Below are 19910 nucleotides of genomic sequence, written 5' to 3' on the forward strand. Positions count from 1 at the left end.
ATCACTATAGGGGCATGGCTAAACCAAAGTTAGTTTAGAGGGTAATTAATAAAGGCTGCATATGTAATTCCAGGTGGTAACTCCCTGTGCCCAGCACAAACAGCCTTCCACATTCAATCAACTAAATGTGAACTGCAAATACAAAATGGCTGCAACTACACCTGGAGTGCACTGAATTAGTGTGTATTTTCAGTCTCAACATGCAGGCTCCACACTTAAGTGATGTGAGCCCCTTCCAGCGGATTACACTTTTAATCTGGCTCAGTGGTTAGCACTGCTGCCTCACAGCACCAAGGTTTGATTCCAGCCTCGGGCAACTGTCTGTGTGGAGTTTGCACATTCTCCCTGTGTCTGCGTGGGTTTCCTCCGGGTGCTTCGGTTTCCTCCCACAGTCCAAAGATGTGCAGCTTAGGTGAATTAGCCATGCTAAATTGGGCGGCACGGTGGCACAGTGGTTAGCACTGCTGCCTCACAGCGCCAGAGACCCGGGTTCAATTCCCGCCTCAGGCGACTGACTGTGTGGAGTTTGCATGTTCTCCCCGTGTCTGCGTGGGTTTCCTCCGGGTGCTCCGGTTTCCTCCCACAGTCCAAAAGATGTGCAGGTCAGGTGAATTAGCCATTGCTAAAATTGCCCGTAGTGTTAGGTAAGGGGTAGATGTAGATGTAGGGGTAGGGGTATGGGTGGGTTACGCTTTGGCGGGGCGGTGTGGACTTGTTGGGCCGAAGGGCCTGTTTCCACACTGTAAGTAATCTAATCTAATCTAAATTGCCCATAGTGTTAGGTGCATTAGTCAGAGGGAAATGGGTCTGGGTGGGTTACTCTTCGGAGGGTCTGTGTTGGGCTGTTGGTCCGAAGGGCCTGTTTCCACACTGTAGGGAATCTAATCTAATCTAATTAGCGTTGTTTGGAGTCATCTGTAATCCTTATGATTGTGCAATTGAAATGCATAGAGGTGTAGATGCTGATCACAAACAATCTTCTCTATGCCATTGGTCATTGTAGATTTGAAAGCAGTCAGCTCTGTGAAGCTGAAGTAATTACAGGTGACCCTTAAAAGCAGCGTTTTCAGGACTGCAAAGATACTACAGTTGCTCATTGGCTGCACAGGGCACAGAACTGATTTCTCTCACTTTCAACTGTACATATTCTAGATCATTCTCTTGTGCGCAACGTGCTCTTTATGGGTCTCAGTACTCATGCAGCATGTACCATGTCCTAATGTCTCTTTCCAACATTTCTGAAGCTGCAATCATCAGAATGTGGTCATGTGTCAAAGGTCAAGGCAGAAGTATTCCATGGCCCTCCTTGTCAAGTGCTGTCACTATATGAAGGAGAACACTAATTTGTCACTTGGTGGTGATGCGAATGCTGACTGTTCACATACCAGGAATTTAAAAGGCACCTTAGAGGAATCTGGGCCAAGTGTTGGCAAATAGGACGAGATTAATTTAGGGACAGCATGGATAAGTTAGACTGAAGGGTCTGTTTCTGTACTTTACAACTCTATGACTCCATCTGTTATGTTTCTTTTGTTCTCCACACAGGTTCACTGCAAGGGTGACAGGTCAATCCAGCTGCAACAGAAGTTATCATTGCTGTTACAAATGCACAGAGAAATGGAGGAACAAATATGTCCGCAAGCCCCAGGCTAGCAGCAACCCTCAGCAGATGCTGAGCAGCAGCCTCATAAGGACACAGTTGAAGGTCCCCTAAGGGTTACAGGAGGACGAGGAGATGTTTTTGTTGATGCTATTTCCTCTGGGTGTGAAAGGTACAATGTTCCTGTAGGCTTCGGACATCTCAGGACATTGTCACAGAACTATGCCAAGTGCCGGATTGGGAGCTGTGATATGGAGGTGTTGGGGAGAGTGGGTATCATTATCTAGTGGCTGCGAAGGTCACAGCTGTGCCAAACTTTCAAGCATCTAGCTCCTTCCAAGGATCCACTGGGGACCTGTGAGGGATCTCTCAATCCTTTACTCATAAATGTCTCCACTGCAACCAAAGCAATTTTGTGCGACTGCGTCACCTCATTTCTGTGTCACAAGGTCACTCACTATTGCAGCCCTGGCAATAGGATTCAGCAACATAACTTCTCCCAGGGGAAGGATGTGATTGGCTGTATGAATCTTGCACTGGGAGAGCAATTTCATTACACAGTTGGGTTTCTCAATAAAAAAACGGTTCAATTCTACCAATATGCAAGTCAACAGTGATTAGCAATACCACAGCTTAAAAGTTTGCTCCTTGAACCTAGTAGCCACCTATATCCTTGAGAACTCTCATGTTCTTGCAGTGTTTCAAGGGCCAGATGCCTTATATGACTACCCTCTGTGAATATGGCTGATTCCATTACACAATCCCTGACTGAGGCCAAGTGCTGTTACAACATAACCTATTCTTTGGCCATAGAGTAGTAGGGAGAATGATACACTGCCTTGAAGATGAGGTTCTCCTGTTTGGATCATGTGGGAGACCTCTCGCACACTTTTGGACAAAGCGTATCATGCAATCCCAGCATGCTGTGCTCTGCACAACTGGAGCAGGCAATGAGGAGATATGATGGATGCTCGACAGTGTAAGAGAAGGAACAGGCTTCTTCTTCTGAGGAGGACATTGAGCAGATGGGTCATCACCTTCTGCAGGACATGGATCTGCAATCATGGGAGCTACAAATCAGACAGCACTGAAATGACACCCAATTCCTGTCGAGAACTGGGTGCAGTGATCATTCAATGACTCTAAAATTGCTGATTTTACAAAGACAATTCTGCTTTGGTACAAAGAGGCAACTTCAGCTTTTTTTTGTTTTCCTCTTCTATGGATGAATAAAAGTGAATGTTTTGAAATATTTGATGTCTTTCCTGACCTACATTGAAGAACAATAAGATTCTTGGTTACTCTGGCAGCTTTGGGATGATGACATGAGAAATCTCATTAGGCCTTGTGGAAAGAAATCCTCCATGAAACTCAGCAAAAATGACACAACTTATTTCCAGTAAGATTCAGCACCGAGTACTTACTATCATTGCTGTGTCTGAAGCAGGAATTCTCCATAATCTGCAATCTTGGCTCACACTGAGCCTGAAAATGGACTATACTGTACTTCCAAATTAAAGTTGGAGTTCTGAGCTTCCAAATTTATTTGCATAATCTGAATGAACCAGTGCAATCAAGTAACATGATAATATCATAAATTATTTTCCTTGCCTTAAAAATATTTATTAATGTATTTTAGAGTGGTAATCTGGTGCAGTTTTTCCTTGTAATACAGCTGAAAGTGGGCAATCACAAAAATTAAGCACTTTTGTAAGATTATCTAGTCAACCACTTCTGAGTCATCTGATTTTAAATCACTGAAAATAACTTGAAACATCTATTTACTAGTTTCATGGATGAATACAGTTGTTTCCTTTTTAAACTTACAACAAAGTCTCCTTTAATGATTGGAAATATAAATAAATTTGTGGAAACTTGCAATGCAAAATTATTTCAGTCTGTGGTGCTCATATTTGGGGACAGGGCTACCTTCAAACATGATGTTTCTCAAACCAGCGCTAATGATCGCAGAAATCTGAATATACTTGACATAATTTGTGCTTACATTCCCATGATCTGTATATCTGGTTTGGTCAATTTTAGGGAAATGGTTAGTGCAATCTCCAGGTACGTACACTGCAAACCATTGAGTTATCTGGCAACATTGGATCATTTTATACAAGATACTGCAATGCCTTTGAGCTTAAGCCAGTTATGCATGGTACAATCCGTGAGAATTTTCAAAGCCATCATATAGAAGGGAATTACTACAACATTTGGCTGTATTGCACTGCTTAAAGAAACTTTTTTGAACTTTGTTTAAAGTTTTTAATAGCATCATTTATTATCTTTTTTTTAAATCACATCACCCAGATTCTTTCCGACTGCGGTTTAAAGGCTACGTAACCCAATATGCTGCTTACCCTTATAGTTTCTTTTTGTTCGTTGTCGACAAAACACACTGTAAAAAGCATTTAACAAATTTAAATCTCATCTATCTACATCTACAAACTGTCAGCAGGACAATTAGCTAGCCATCAATTTCAGAGTATTTTTTTCCTACAATTAAAATTCATAGTGTCTTTTTTTTGTTTGTTTTTTTCCTCTCATTTGGCACCAATGAGTACTGCTGCGCTATTGTTCCCAAAAACAAAGTTGCTTTAAAGCGGGCAGTATCCCTTTTATGTTTGCCTATGCAACTTTATAGCCCGCAAAACTCTGCAGAGCTTTCTTTTAAGGCCAATATGCGGTGCCTTGCGACGTACAATGTGAGCTTTGCACGAAAGGTTCCAGTTTGCATGGGGCAATGTTTTATGTACAATAGTTGCACGCCCACGAGTCCATTCATGAACTCAAATGTGTTGAAAAGGGACAGAAACATTTCACTATCAAACCCAGGAGCTCTGTGATTGGGGTCTACACTTCTCAGTAAAGACTTAGGGAGGGTGTATGGTGGTGGGATCATTGTGATCAAACATGCTTGTTGTGAAAACTATTTTGTCCACCAATGGATTTTTTACAAGACCCACCCACCCCTCCCTCCATTGCCAAATTAAATATTGGGTAAAGTGTGAAAATCAATACAGAGTACTATTTGGTAGTAGAACACTGTGTTTCTCAATGTCAATTGAGAGTAATATTGGACAGGCTGTTCTGAGGAGTAATTTTGAGTGGTGCAAAAGACAATGGAAAGCAATGAGAAGTCTTCACCAGATCCCATGGGTTTCCTGCCTGGCAAGTTGGGCTAAAATTGACAACCATTCCCACTCACCCACCCGCGCCCCCACCCCCCAAAAAAAAAAGCTTTCTCCTCTGAAAGTTCAATGTGCTTGAAGCCAGAAAAGGGATACTGCAGATTAATACGAACAGACTTTATGGCACATCGGAACCATTGTTGACTTTGTATGAAGAGAAAGAAACATGGAAAAAAAAGACTTTTTTTCTTTTTTTCCCTTGACTTTTTTTTACAAACATGGATGACAAACTTCATTATTTACTGTTAACACTGTATCATAAACAAAACCGGTAGAAATGAAAAATTGTCTTCAAATATCTACATCTAAAACTTTAGGCAGTGAGAGAGAAAGAGAGAGAGTGTCTCATCAGTTGAGCGTGTGGAATGATGTTCATAATATCAGCGACTGATGGAGTTTTCTGTTAGTGATCACACAAACAAATCCACATACCAGAACAAACAATACTGCTAAATACTTCCTTCAGTTAATTACTTCATAAAAAAAAGAAAACTCAAAAATTCACACATCTGGTCAAATTTGCTTAGCACATTTTTTTTGTCCGTAATTAAAACAGTATTAAGAACAAGAGACGGAAGGAGTACTTTGGCATTGCTGTAATGGACACAATGCTCTCATTGATCAGTAATGTACATCCAATACTTCACAACAAAGCATAAAGAACCCAAGAAGGCGGCGAGAGAAATGATCTTGCTGTACAGAAGATTACCCGACTGCAAACTACAAGCTGTGACACACAATCAATCAGTTGAGAATGTTTGTTTCCAAGAGGTGACAGACTGTCCCAGTAACAATTGTAAACACATTCAGGTTCTTGTGCTTGACCTTTGACCTGGCCTTTCCAACTTCCCTCCAATCACTTTCAAACACTTTCCATTGCCAACTTCATTCCTCCCCACAATGCCATTTTCTTTGCACACTTTTGACACTCTTTCACCCCTCCCCCCTGCCTCAGCACAATCCTGCTTCACTGAAAGCAAAGCAGAAACTTTGAATCCTTCCCCCAACCCTTCACCACCCCCACTCCCCCTCCTCCAAATTCTGGTGAGTAAATTTTCCAATTTCTTTGTATGAGCTGAATGTCACTTGCATTTCTCTCCGTACTTATCCATCTGACCGCCATCTGTTATGATTCACCCGATGACTGTCCTACGGAACAGACCACTGATAGACTAAGACTTGCTGAAAAATGTCTTGTGGTATTCATGCACATGCACAGTTCCCAGGGTCTTGTATTATTATTCTTTTCTTGTGTATCTGCCTCCTCTGCTCAGACCCAAGGGGCCAACTGCTTAGACCCAGGAGTCGGGTGAGGCTGGGTAATGGCTCGTCTCGTAGTTTAACTCACTATAGGGACGGGCAGCGGAGTAGAAATCTACATAATTGCCCGTTGACTTCAGGCCGAGATGCATGTTGTATTCACTGGCTGCTGGACGACTGTGTACTTGATCTTCAAAGAAAGAGTCATCATAATTTCCTGTCGAATTTTGATAGGGTTGATAGGTGTCATAGTCTTTCCTACTGGGTTCCTGTGCCACAGGTTGCGATGAGACCTACAGAGAGTACAAATAGGCATTAATGCTTATTTTCTTATAACAATGGTGACCCGCACTTAACGTAATACAAAGCCCCAAAAATTTGAACAAATAAGGAGACATTGGGATGGATGATCATCCGTTTAAACAAGTATTTTAAAGGAAGAGGGGCAGATGGCAATCGCTACAGAAATTAAGTCCTTTGCAGCCATGGTAGACATGGTTGCCAACAATGAAGCAATTAAAATTGGGGATGTTGAAGAAGATAGCACTGGGGGAGTGCCAATATCTCAGGGGGACTGTATAAAAAAAAATATTGAGATGAGTGAAGCTACCGATGGATGTGAAAGCAAGTTTGAGAATCTGGGTAATGCCGCTCAATTGTGAGCCCATATAGGTTGGTAAGTACGGTGAATGATGGGTGAATGGAATGTTATAAGAGGTAGGACACAGAAACTAGAGCTTTGATGAGCTTAAGTTGGTCGAGGTGAAATTTGGAAGGCCAATGTGTGTAGTCACATTCAAAGGTGCAGATGAGGGTTTCAGCAGGAGACCACCTGAGGCAAGAATTAACTCAGGTTTTGTAGTGACGTGTGTGTGTGTGTGTGTGTGTGTTCAGAAGCTTATTTTGGTGCCAAATATATCACCAAGGTTGAAATCAGGGTTGGTTTTGCCTGGAACTGAGGGAGAAAAAGCATTGAAAATATATAAAAGAAAATTTTATTGCATTTGGGTGAGTGTAGAAAATCAGAATTTTATGTGTGAAGTGTAATATTATCACATAATTTGAGCAGAGCATTAGATGAAAGAGGATTGATGGACATCATAATAATATCTCTAACATCTCGAAAGACATTGGCAGCAAATGTATGGAGCAATGCCACCTGAAAGGTAACCTCCATGTCACATGTTGGAAATCGTGATCCCCTCTGAAACAGTCATTTTAATATTGCACCTCTGATATTTCCTGTGTTGCATGAGACCTGAGTTACAGTAACACTTAGTTTCTAAAAGTGTGAACAGAACATTTATCAGGTGCCACACTTTCCTGGTTTGGTTCCTGACCTCATTTCAGCCTTAGTTCAAACATGGACAAAAGAGTTGAACTCTGGAGGAGAGGTGAGAGTGAAAGCCCTTGACATCCAGGCTGCATTTGACTGAGTGTGGCATCAAGGAGCCTGAGCAAAACTCAGAATCAATGGGTATCGGGGCAGACTCTATGCTGGGTGGAGACATACCTGGCCCATAGGAAAAAGATTGGGGCTGTTGGAGGTCAGTCATCTCTGCAGGAGTTCCACAGGGTAGTGTCCTAGACCCAACCATCTTCAGATGCTTCATTAATAACTTTTGCTTCATCATAAGGTCAAAAGTATGATATTCACTGATGATTGCACAATGTTTAGCACAATTCATGATCCTCAGATACTGAAGCAGTCCATGTGCAAATACAACAAGATCTGGACAATATCCAGGCTTGGACTGACAAGTGGCAAGTAACATTCACACTACACAAATGCCAGACAATTGCCATCTCCAAGAGACAACCTAACAACTGCCCCTTGACATTAAATGGTGTTATTATCACTGAATCCCCCACTATCACCATTCTGGGAGTTACTATTGACCAGGAACTCAACTGGACTCACACATAATCATAGTGGCCACAAGAGTAGGTCAGAGGCTAGTACTGCTACAAAGAACTCACCTCCTGACTCCCCAAAGCATGTCCACCATTGACAAGGTACAAGTCAGGAGTGTAATGGAATACTCTCCACTTGCCTGGATGAGTCCAGCTCCAACTACATTTAAGAAGCTTGACATCATCCAGGACAAGGCAGCCCATTTGATTGGCACCACATCCACTTCCTTCACCACCGATGCTCAGTAGCAGCAGTATGTACTATCTACAAGATTCACTGCAGAAATTCACCAAAGATCCTGAGACAGTTCCTTCCAAACCCAAGACCACTTTTGTCTTTTAGAAGGACAAAGGAAGCAGATGCACAGGAACACCATTATCATTTGCAAGTTTCCCTACAAGCCACTCACCATCCTAACTAAATATGCTATCATTCCTTCACTGGGTCAAAATCCTGGAAATCCCACCCTATTGGCATTGTGGGTCAACCTACAGCACACTGACTCAGTGGTTCAAAAAAAAAGTTCACCATGCCCTTCTCAAGGGAACTTGGGATAGGCAATAAATGTTGCTCAGCCAATGATCTCCTCACTCCATAAGTGAATAAAAAAATCAAGAGGGCAGTTCACCACTACCTTACAAAGACAATTTGGGATGGGATCGAAAAAGTCAGTGATACCCACATCCCATGAATAAATAAAAAACTTAATGAAAATCTATTAACTATTTACAATATAGATTTGAACTTCACTGGGACTTTCTTCACAAAGGCCTCATGCATTCAGACATCAGTGATGAAGCAGTCTAACTATTACCATTTCTATTTTAGCATCTGATATATCCCCTCACGGGTTCCTTTTGCCCATGAAGTGTTTGCATTATGAACATTTTACATTATCCTACATTCACCCCTTGCAAAGTCACTGCGGCCATTAATGAATCAAACAGATAGGAGCTGCAGTGGTTTGACCAGTTAGCCTGACTATGGCCTCATGTTCTTTGAAGGACATCTAGGATTGGTGCCTTCCTGTACAGAGGCATGTGAATCATCCATTGTATTAATCAATCTATCTTGTTAGTCATTTGTATATTTGGCCCACTGGTGGAAATACCTTCAGCTGGTGGATATATGGGCAGATCTGTCTCTCCTTCATTGGAGATGGCTACATCAGGAATGTCATGAGTGACAAAGGATTTCTTGAGCATTGCAACAACCAATAAGGTGGTGCCATGCAATAATTTGACCTTGAGCTATAGAGAATAATGATTCACTCTGATCAAAAGGGTTTATGCTTGAAAATAAAAAGATCCATCCCGCGATTGAGATGCAAAAAAGTAGGCCTTCAGAGGTTCCTTAGGATCTAATCTATGGATAGTACGGTGATACAATTGGAAACATGTCTTTAATGGCTTTTCAGCTTCCCAGTCACCAAACTGACCAGCTCAATAATGAGTTCCACACTGTTGAGCAGGGAGACCAATGGCTTATGGCCTGTCAGAATCGTAAATCTGAGACCCAGGGTGTAAGCAGAACATTTCTTATAGACCCAGATAACAGCTAGAGCCTCAGAGGTTGTCCTATATTTGTAAGTGTCCTGGAAGTATAGCTTATCATTCCATGAGAACTGTCAAAATGAATTCAGAACAATGTGGCCCCTTGACCAATGATGATACATCAGCTATGACTATGGTGGGTAGGTCTGTGTCATAGTGGGAAAGTGTTTCTGTTGAAGTGAGCAGTCACTTGATTCTGTTGATTGCTCTGTTTGGCATTCAGTTCAGTACCAGAAATGGTCCAGCTTAAGGAACTGTTGCAGTGGTCTGTTAAGGTGAGCTAAATTGGGCAGGATCATTCCTAGCCATTTAACAATGCCCTGTAACATTTAGGGATGGTGAGAAGTCCTGATGGCTTTGAGTTTCTGCAAGTCTGCTTTGTCACAGGAGCCCAAGGCCTAGATGGCTGATACTGGATTTAGTGAACTTGCTTTTATGTTTAAGTGTAAGGCACATAACTCGCAAATGTTGCAATACTACTCTGACCGTGGAATCATACTTGAGGATGTTGTTCATATGACAGATGACTCCCCTTTGAGTCCTTCTAAAATGCTGGTCACTGTACACTGAAAAATCTTAGGTCCTGAGGCAATTCAAAATATTAGTCAACTGAAACACGAATAGCCAACAAGCCCGATACACACCATTAGCAATTTAGATTGCTCATCTAACAGTAGCTGTCAGAAGCCACTGTTTGCATCCAGCTTAGTAATAAAACAAGCTATTTGTTACCTCACAAAGCTGTCATCCACAGATGCCAAGGGATGGATTTCACTTTCTACAGCCTTCTTTAATCAACTGCATAAGGTTCACACAGATGTGTAGTTGAATGAGCAGTTAAATGGTTTGTGTTACTGGCAATACGTGTATAACCTCCTTGTTTTCAGTTTCTTGCCTTACCTTTTTCCAAGAATGAGTGTGGACTCTTATTTGGAGTGAACAAATGTACTGGTTTGACATCTGGCTTTAATGTAATATAATAAAAAAATTGCAGCTTCCTTAGATCCATGAATAATTTTAGAAATTCTCATTTGAATTCTGCAGGTTTGTTTTGATTATTTAGTTCCTTCACCTTGCAGCTAAGTTACAATTCCAAACAAGTGGTCCAGTTCAAGAATGTGCATTCCTGATCTTGAATAGTGGAGGGGTTTCTGTAATTTATCTTTCATCACATTGAGGTTCAACAGTCAATTGCCCTTTCATTTTTAGTTGAAAGCTCCCTGGACCATGAAGTTTTGTGCGAGATGGCTGGAGTCTTTAGCAATGAACTCCTCTTAAGATTTTGCAACCCTTGCCCAAGAAAGGCACTTCATGTTCATCTGTACATTTCATTTCTTGGAACTGATTTTTAAAACAAAATGCAGGTGTCACTGGCAAAGCCAGTGTTTGTTGCAAATCCCAAATTGCTCTTATTCTGTGTGGTCTGCTAGGCCATTTCAGAGGGCAGTTAAGTCCGCACCATCACTGTGGAGGTGGACTCACACATAGGCCAGACCAATTAAGTACACAAGCAAGAAGAAGGGTTATAAAAGAATTGTTGACTTCTCTACCTCCTGATGCTGCCTGGCTTGCTATGCTCTTCCAGCCTCCTTCTAGTCTACCTTGAATTCCAGCATCTGCAGTTTTTTTGTCTCTGACCAATTATGTACAGCAGACTTCCTTCCCTAAAAGATATCAGTGAACCTGATGGTTTTTTTTTAACAATAACCAATGATAATTTTATTATCAGAATTACTAAGACCAGTTCTATATTCCTGTTTTTCATTGATGAACTGATTTTCTAAAATCAATGAAGTTCCACCAGCTGCTCTGTCCTGACAGTATCAGCCTGAGCCTGTGGATCACTCACCCTTGTGATTGTTCCAAAAGATGTCCCTTTAAGTCTCTAAATTGAAATTGGAGGATTTCTGCTGTAACATACAACTTTAAAATGCCCCTTCCTCTTGCAGGAGTGGCAATCTGCACTAATGGCTGTACAAGCTCAGTACCAATGTCATTCTTTTCTGCCACAATGTAGACTTAGAGCAATGGTAGTAACTGTGGTCCTACCTTTCACTGCTCTGCTTTCTCCCAGGCACTCTGGAGGCCCTCCTGTCTCCACCTTAGCTGGCATCTGGTAGTATAGCAACAAAAATGTGCTGCAGATTCCTGGGGAGCCTGTACTGAATCTTACCTGGTGTCAGAAGTTTTCCTTTGAAAGCTGAAGATGCAATCAAAAGCTTCAAGGACCTCATAATATTTAATGGTCTCTTCAAACATCATCAGTAGAGCTGCTGATTGTAAATGGGAACACAGCAGATTCCGTTGAGGTCTCTGAGTAGGTCACAAAGTGGTCCTACGTGGATGGAATCAGTGATAGCTTTTTGTTTCCAGTGTGGGGTGAGGTTGAGGCATCCCAAAAAGTCTAAGGGCTTGGGCAGAGCTAAGGTTTTTACCATAATTCTGCACACTGTCAGTCAATAATCATTGGGGTTTTGTATTAATGAATTGGTCTGAATATGGTTTTGGGTGTTTTCTGCTGGGCTGATGTCATTCACTGTCCTGCCGTGATCAGGGTTGGCTGGCATTCCTTGTAGATGTCTCTCAGAATGTGCTCTGCCTCTGTCACCATGTACTAACATCACAAACTTTGTAAAGTTTCAGACAGATGAGGACTAGACAACCAGTTACCGTTGCGAACTGATGAACATTTATTCACTATTTACACTCCAAGCAGAGGCATGGGAGAGCTATCAGGAGGCACGGTTAATAAGTTTGCAGATCAGACCAAAATTGGTGGCATAGTCAACAGTGAAGAACGGTCATCTAAAATTACAAAGGGATCTTGATCAACTGGGCTAACAGGCTGAGGAGTGGCAGATGGAATTTAATTTAGATAAATATGATAAAACAACAAGGGCAGGGCTTATACAATTAATTGTACACTGAGTAGTGTTGTTGAATTGCGAGACCTAGGAGTTCAAGTATATAATTCTTTGAAAGTTGCAGATAGATAGGGTGGTTAGGAAGGTGTTTAGCACACTTGTCTTCATTACTCAGACCATTGAGTGTAAGGGTTGAGACATCATGTTGCAGTTCTGCAGGACATTGGTGAGGCCACTTTGGGGTACTGTACAGTTTTGGTTGCCTTGGTATAGGAAGGATGGGAGGGGATTCATAAAAGACTGACGAGATTTTGCCAGGACTGGAGGGTCTGAGTTATAAGGAAAGGCTGGATAGTCTAGGACTTTTTCACGAGAGTGTTGGAGGTCAAGGGGTGACCTTATAGAGCTTTTATATAATCATGTGGGGCACAGCTAAGATGAATAGCAAATATCTTTTCCTTAGGTTAGGGGAATTCACAACCAGAGGGCATATTTTTAAGGTGAGAGGAGAAAGATTTAAAAGGGACCTGTGGGGCAACTTCTTCACACAGAAGGTGGTTTGTTTGTGGAATTAACCCCCAGAGAATGTGGTAGATGCAGGTACAGTTGCAACGTTTAAAAATATTTGGACGTGTAAATGAATCGGAAAAGTTTAGAGGGATTTGGGCAAAATGCAGACAAGTGGGACTAGATTAGTTTGGGAAACTTGGTCGGCACAGACAAGTTGGACTGAATGGTTTGTTTCTGTCCTGTGTGACTCCATGTCCAGAGCCTTCTTCATTGAGGTCCTGGATCCATGAGAGCTGAAGGAAAGGCAAGTAAATGGAGTTGAGGTGCATATGAGTCATAATCTAACTGAATATCAGAATATGGTTGAGTGGCTGAATAGTGTACCCCTGTTCCTATTAGCATGACCAGATGGATCAGAATTTCAGTTATCACGTTTTCCCACTAAGACAGTATACAATTCCAGTTTTCTAAGGTTGCACTGGGCTGCTCTCAAGGGTTCTAAAGAAGTGGCAAAAGCTTACCAAATTTGGTCAGGGAGTAGGAATATCATGGGTTTGTGCTCAGGGACAAAGTAGGCAGAGTAGCTCAAATTATATGGATTAATGATTAAATCTTTCTGGCAAAGGGAAACAAAACTGGCTTTAGTAATGCAACACTTCCAGCAGGAGTCAGATTCAATTTGATTTGCATCTTTGAAGGTTGACTAATGTGATGCATCTGATTCCTGGCTGCTGCCTTATGCGAATTGCACAGATTGGAAAATGCGCACACACACACGCATACATACTCACTCACTCTCTCACACGAAGAACCATTTTCACCACCTACGTTTCTTCTCTGTGCTGTGTCCCTGCCATTCAAGATAACCAGGTGCTGAAAGAGGAAACTCTGCTCCCTATCTATTTTTAACATTGTACGGTTCTTCTGCTACAGTAAGTTACAAACCTTTGAGCTATATTTGGTAACTTAATCATGTTGGTCATTTTCTGAGCCCAAGCGTGGTGCACAATCCCTACTCTAAGGCCAAAAAAAAGTTCCCATTCCACAGGCATATTCAACTTCCTGGAATTTTTCACCACCCAACCCTCACCTTAACCCTGTATTTAGGAACGGATAAGTGAAATTTTCCCTCTTTTAAATGAGGCCGTGTTAGTTTACTGTTTAAAAAAAAAATGCCCGGTAGCATTTTCTTTTTCTACTGGTTTGTAGATGTCATGGAATTTACATTGAAACACTTGTGTGTGATATCACTGAGGCAGAAAGATTAATAGGGTTCACTTCTTCCTCAGACAATGCAAGAGGAAAAAGGAGTCAAACTCCACTTGAATGGCAAGTAATGAAGCAATAGTAAGACAGAGAAAAGGTGTTGCGATTCATGGATGGAAAGAAATATCATGGTGACAGCTGCTGTAGGTCAAACACATCGATCAGATGTTCTGTAAAGTTTGTAACAAACCTGGTTGTGCTTGGTACCTTCAACGGGTGTAGCATAGGAATTTCTGAAGCCTGATCCGGCTACTACAGAAAGCTGGGCTGTTATAATAAAAAGAGACATAATCAAAATATTTGAAAGTTGATGTCAAGGCTTGTTGAACAATAGGGTGAGCAGTGACTAAATCTTCTTAGATCAGCACATGCAATTCACCACTTAATATAACCAATTTATTAGCTTCCTTTGAAACTTTGTTACTCTTGTAATCTCTGGGTCCCTTCAAGCTTGATCAACCTTGGTGTTAACTGAGCTATAGATCTAGGCCCTTTAACTTGATATGTCGCAAAAATAATTCAGGTCCAAATTGGATGTGGAAGACTTTTTTGGGGAAATTCAAAGACAAAGGACTTATGCCCAAACTGTTGATTCTCCTGCTCCTCGAATGCTGCCTGACTGGCTGTGCTTTTCCAGCATTACTCTCTTAAACAAAAATAATTCAAGGTGGGAATCACAGCACTGACAATTTGCCAGCTTGTGTTTCATGATACGTGTTACGTACACATTATCGTTATAGCTAATTGCATTGAAAACAATGGTTCCAATAGTGTTCTCCAAAACACCTGTAATGATGCAGTGACTTTAAGGGATGTATTTTGTCCTGGTTTCTTTTAAGAGAGAGGTTATGAGCGGTCTGTGATAATGTAAACAGCTTGTGATGCCTTTGTTTTTTTTTAAAAGTTGGAATAATACAAGTTGCCTGGATGGGTATGGCCAACTCTCTCAGACCAGGATTTCCATGTTTTTTTTAATTTTTAGGTTTAGCTCTAAGCAGCGGCTGTTGAAGTCTCAACAGGGTTGAAAGCTACTGTACATGCCTCGTGGCTGATATTCTTTTAGTTTTCGCTTGATATTTTCTCTCTCTCTCTCTCTCTCTGCTGCTGGGTTGCATGTAAGAAAATCTGATTTCTGAATTTGCCTTTCTGCCAAGGGTTGTATTTATGGGAAGTCACAATATTGGAATAGTTCATTAATAATAGTTACTGTATCTATTATTCAGTTAAGTTTTCTAATATGGTTAAGTTATTCTAAGTTCTCCTTTCTGTTGTTGTATTTTAGCGACAAGGTTTGAATAAATTGTGTTTTGCTTAACGTCAAGTAGTTTGACTAGTCGAATTGCATCTGGAACACAGAACTATACATTAGCCTTTAAAATAAGAGGAAGTTACGGTCAGGGCTACCTTCTTCAAATATTTTTAGGGGGTCTGGTCTGGTTCATAGCACACCATTTCAAAAAAATTCCTTTCACAGGATGTGGATATCACTGCTAGGCCAGCATTTGTTGCCTGCTCTTGATTGCCATTCAGTAGGTGTGGTGAACCTGGACAGTATTCATTTTGTCAGTGCAACAAAGGAAATAAGAGCGAGTTTCAATCCCGAATTACAGAAATGTTACCATGCAGAAGCAGGCCATTAGACTCACGTCTGTACTGGCTTTTTGAATGAGCACTATGACTGACTGATTGCCATTCTTCTGCTTTGTCCTTGTAACCCTGCATATTCTTGATATTCAAATAACCAATGTGAAAGTTTGTTTTTCACTTTGCATTTGTTTGTTTGAAGAATTGATTACACTTCAATTAAGATCCCGTGAGATTCTTCCTTTAACAGTGCATCATGCTGTAAATCTCCTCCTTACGTGAGGAAATATACCTGAGCTATGTTTGGCAGTTTGACATGGTTGCTAATGATCAGCAACCAATGAATACTTGAATATCAAAAGTGAATTCCGCTACTCCGGTGCTATTCTTGCACTTGGAAGTACCACCAGTCAGAAATGCAATCAAAAACTAGATGGACTTAAACATTAAAACAACAGCCACAATGGTGTCAATTGACCACTTTTGAAGTGTAGTCCTCTGTTGTCGTTCAGGAGACATGTCAGATACTTTATATGAATAATGTTTAAATGAGCAGATAATCTATTTTAGCTAGACCTTTGGAGGAACTGGTATGAACTTTATGCTCTTTGAACCTTACAAAGTGAGAAAAACGTCAAAGTTAAAGAATAGGCTGAGTGTGGGATGTTCACTGAATACAGGTAGAAGGAGACTAAAACCAGAATCCTTAACATCAAATTCAACTGCTGTTGAGTTCTTCCATGGCTGCAGAACAATACGGTGAAAATATTGTCATGTTTGCTGATGTCACTGCACTCTATAGCAATGTTCACCACACAATCTTAGCCAAAAGTGTGTGGCGACAGGAGCTGAGTGGATTTGAATTTTAAGTAGGAGTACTTCAGGAATGTCAAAGACGAGTGGTAAACAGAATCTTATATTGATATAGTGCATTTAATGTAGTTTAGCACCTTTGAACATTCTAATGTACTTCACATTAGCATAATCAAACAAGTTTTGATACTGAACCACAGAAGGAGCTGTCGAACACGTGACTGAAAGTTTGGTTGAAGAACTAAATAGTAAACAATAATTTCAGGAGGGAATGATGCAGAGAGATTTAGGGAGGGAGTTGGAGGACTTTAGGGCTACGCAGCTGAAGGCAGAGTTGCCAGTGAGGTGTAGGGCTGGAAGAACCCACAGGGATAGAGTAAGGTGAGGCCATAGAGAAATTTGAACACAGGTAAGAGTATATTTTAAAATCAAGATGCTGCAGGACCAGAGGCCAATGTGGATCAGTAAGCTCAGGGGAAACGGTTGATTAGGACTTGGTGCAAAATAAGATACGAAGTTTATGGAGTGTCTAATTTAAGAAAGCATTGGAATACCTGACTCTGCAGGTAACAAAGGCATGGACAAGGGTTTCAGCAGCCGATGAAGCTGGACAACCAAGGACAAAGACCATTGGAATGTGAATGTCTGCTGATTACAGTGTCTACTTGTAACTCAAGGTTGACTTGTTCGTAGTGTTCAGATTTGAACTTGGGACACTACTATTGACTGAAGATTTATAAATCAACAGGTTATCTTTCTAAGAACTTTATTTTTCTCCAACTCTGCCTGGTGCGACACCGCACCCCCACCCCCACCCCCCCCCCCCCCCCCCCCACCCCCCCCCCCCCCCCCGCTTTACCCTGCTGTGGAGGGTCAGAATGGATCTGGAACAAGGGTCAGGAGAGGGCAATGAATTGCACCCTATAAGTGGCCTGGGTTAAGGAGATGGTAGATAAGGAACGAGAACTCCTGGTTCTGATGACTAAACAATAAATCCCACTGTTAAGGAAGATCAATGAACAGCAGCTAAGCACAGGTCATGATTTGGAGATTATGGTGTTGGACTGGGGTGTACAAAGCTAAAAATCACACAACACCAGGTTATAGTCCAACAGGTTTAATTGGAAGCAGTAGCTTTCGGAGTGCCGCTCCTTCATCAGATGGACAACCACGAGTACTTCCAATTAAACCTGTTGGACTATAACTTGGTGTTGCTTGATGTTTAGCTAAGCACAGGGTTCAGCTCAGCTGTAGTGACATTTTCATAGCCTTATCAGACTACCCTGGTTTACTTATGAATGAGCACTTGAGCAAGGGACTGAACAGACCAGATAGTTTTTATGTTGAGCTATTCCCAAGCATGGACAAAAGGTAAGGGAAGGAAGTGGACGAGAAAACACTGGGGGATATTTCATTTCAGAATTTTTAAGAAAGATGTCTTTTGGTCACTCACCTGGAAGAGTGTCTTTTCTGGAGATATGCTCTCCTTTACTCCCATGGTAGCCAGAGTTGGTCCCGGTTGTGTCATAGTCAGATTTCCTCTCCTTTAGGTTGATCACCTCTCGGGGAGAGGCTGGGGCACTCGCTGGAAATAAGAGAACAATACATGAATCTTATACATTTCCTAAAGTATCCTCAAACAGACAAAGGTCAGTCCCACATGAAACTGGCAGAGTGTTCCCTTTGTCTCAATGGTTAAAATGCTTGTAGGGGGAGTGAGGCAAAAGTTTGGGGCAGAAATTAATCTTAGGGTGGGAGTGCAGAATAGTGAATTGAGAGCTATTCAACCTAACACACCAAAAACAATGGGAGAGAACATCACTGTGATAGAAACTCAAAACAGTGCACTCCCCCTGAAGTGTAACTTGATCCTGCAATGTATTGTCTCAGAATTGGGAACAACATATTCCAATTCATTAAAAGGTAAACACCTTGAGCAAAGATGAACCGAAAAGGCCAAACTGACAATTGTGGTGAAACGTGTAGTGAGGAACACTGTTCTTATAGAGTCAGAGAGGTATACAGCATGAAAACAGACCCTTCAGTCCAACCAGTCCATGCCAAACATAATCCCAAACTAAACTAGTCCCACCTGTCTGCTCCTGGGCCATATACCTCTAAATCTTTCCTATTCACATACTTACCTAAGTGTCTTTTAAACATTATAACTATGCCCACATTCATCACTTCTATGACTAAAATGTGTCTAAGAAGAGGCTGGCTATTTCTGTTATCACTCATTGTCAGAATCTGAAACCAGTCTCTGCCTGTAAATTAAACTGCTGCTGTAGAAAGCAACACTTGTGAAGTTATGATATAACTAGTATTTTATTGCAATTTTCACAACCTCAGGATGTTTCCATGTGGTTTTTTAGTTAATGAACTCTGAATTGAAATCATCATTTTGATGAAGGTTATGCAGCAGCCATATTGTATAGCAAAGTCCGACAAACAACAGTATGATGATGACTGTGTAAGATCATGAGAGGCATGAATAGGGTGAATGCATTCAGTCTTTTTCCCCAGGGTTGGGGAATTGAGGGCTAGAGGCATCAGTTTAAGATTAGATTGAAAAGAATAAAACGAAACCTGAAGGGCAACCTTTTTACACAGAGGGTGATACGCATATGGAATGAGCTACCAGTGGAAGTGGTTGAGGCAGGTACATTAACAACATTTAAAAGGCATTTGGACAAATACATGGATAAGAAAGAATTAGAGGATATGGGCCAAGTGCAGGGAAATGGGGTTAGCGTGGATGGACATTTTGGCCAGCCTGGACCAGTCTGGACCAAAGGGTCTGTCTTTGTGCTTAGGACTCTATGACTGAGTAATCTGTTTTACTGATGACGGCTGAGGGGGAAGTATTGGCTGAGGAACCGGGGTGAATCTCCTTACTTTTAATTGAAGCTGTGCAGTTCATCTGCTATGTCCACCTGAGAGAGCAGTTGAGGCCTCTCGGAGTGCTGTTCTCCCTCAGTACTGCATTGGACTGTCAGCCTAGATGTTGTGTTCCATCTATGGAGTGAGATGGGAAGCCCCCATCTCCTTACTCAGAGGTGACAGTGCTCCCGCTATCCCACCCAGAAAAAGCATCAGCAGCAAGTAATACACCAGAGAAAACGTTCAGCAAGGTAAAGAGCACAAAAGACAACTTCAAACACTGTTTCAGATGGTCAATCACATCTGTTCAGAACCAATTAAAGAGAATTGGAAATCTCAGCAGTAACCGATTAAGTGGGTTAGTAAAACACAAAGGATTAATGGCTGAACACGACTGCTCTTTCTGTCCTGGATCACTTCGAGAATAATTAGCTACAATTATTCAGGACCACCTGAAAATCTTTTGTT

At 41.5% G+C, this 19910-nt stretch overlaps 1 protein-coding gene across 15 annotated transcripts in view; it reads right to left on the bottom strand.

Annotated features, from left to right (window-relative positions):
• Positions 1 to 5312: 5312 nt before the first annotated feature.
• LOC140464970 (catenin delta-2-like) overlaps positions 5313 to 19910 on the bottom strand; it is a 1239301-nt gene continuing 1224703 nt past the window's right edge. For all 15 annotated transcript variants that reach the window (XM_072560655.1, XM_072560657.1, XM_072560654.1 and 12 more), the window contains 3 exons: positions 18013 to 18144; positions 14353 to 14429; positions 5313 to 6347 (listed from right to left, as the gene is read on the bottom strand). In XM_072560655.1, the coding sequence (XP_072416756.1) occupies positions 6087 to 6347; positions 14353 to 14429; positions 18013 to 18144 (470 nt within the window). In that variant the 3' untranslated portion in view covers positions 5313 to 6086. The remainder of the gene's footprint in view (positions 6348 to 14352; positions 14430 to 18012; positions 18145 to 19910) is intronic.

This window comes from Chiloscyllium punctatum, chromosome 41 (genome assembly GCF_047496795.1).
Source record: "Chiloscyllium punctatum isolate Juve2018m chromosome 41, sChiPun1.3, whole genome shotgun sequence".
NCBI classification, from domain to species: Eukaryota; Metazoa; Chordata; class Chondrichthyes; order Orectolobiformes; family Hemiscylliidae; genus Chiloscyllium; species Chiloscyllium punctatum.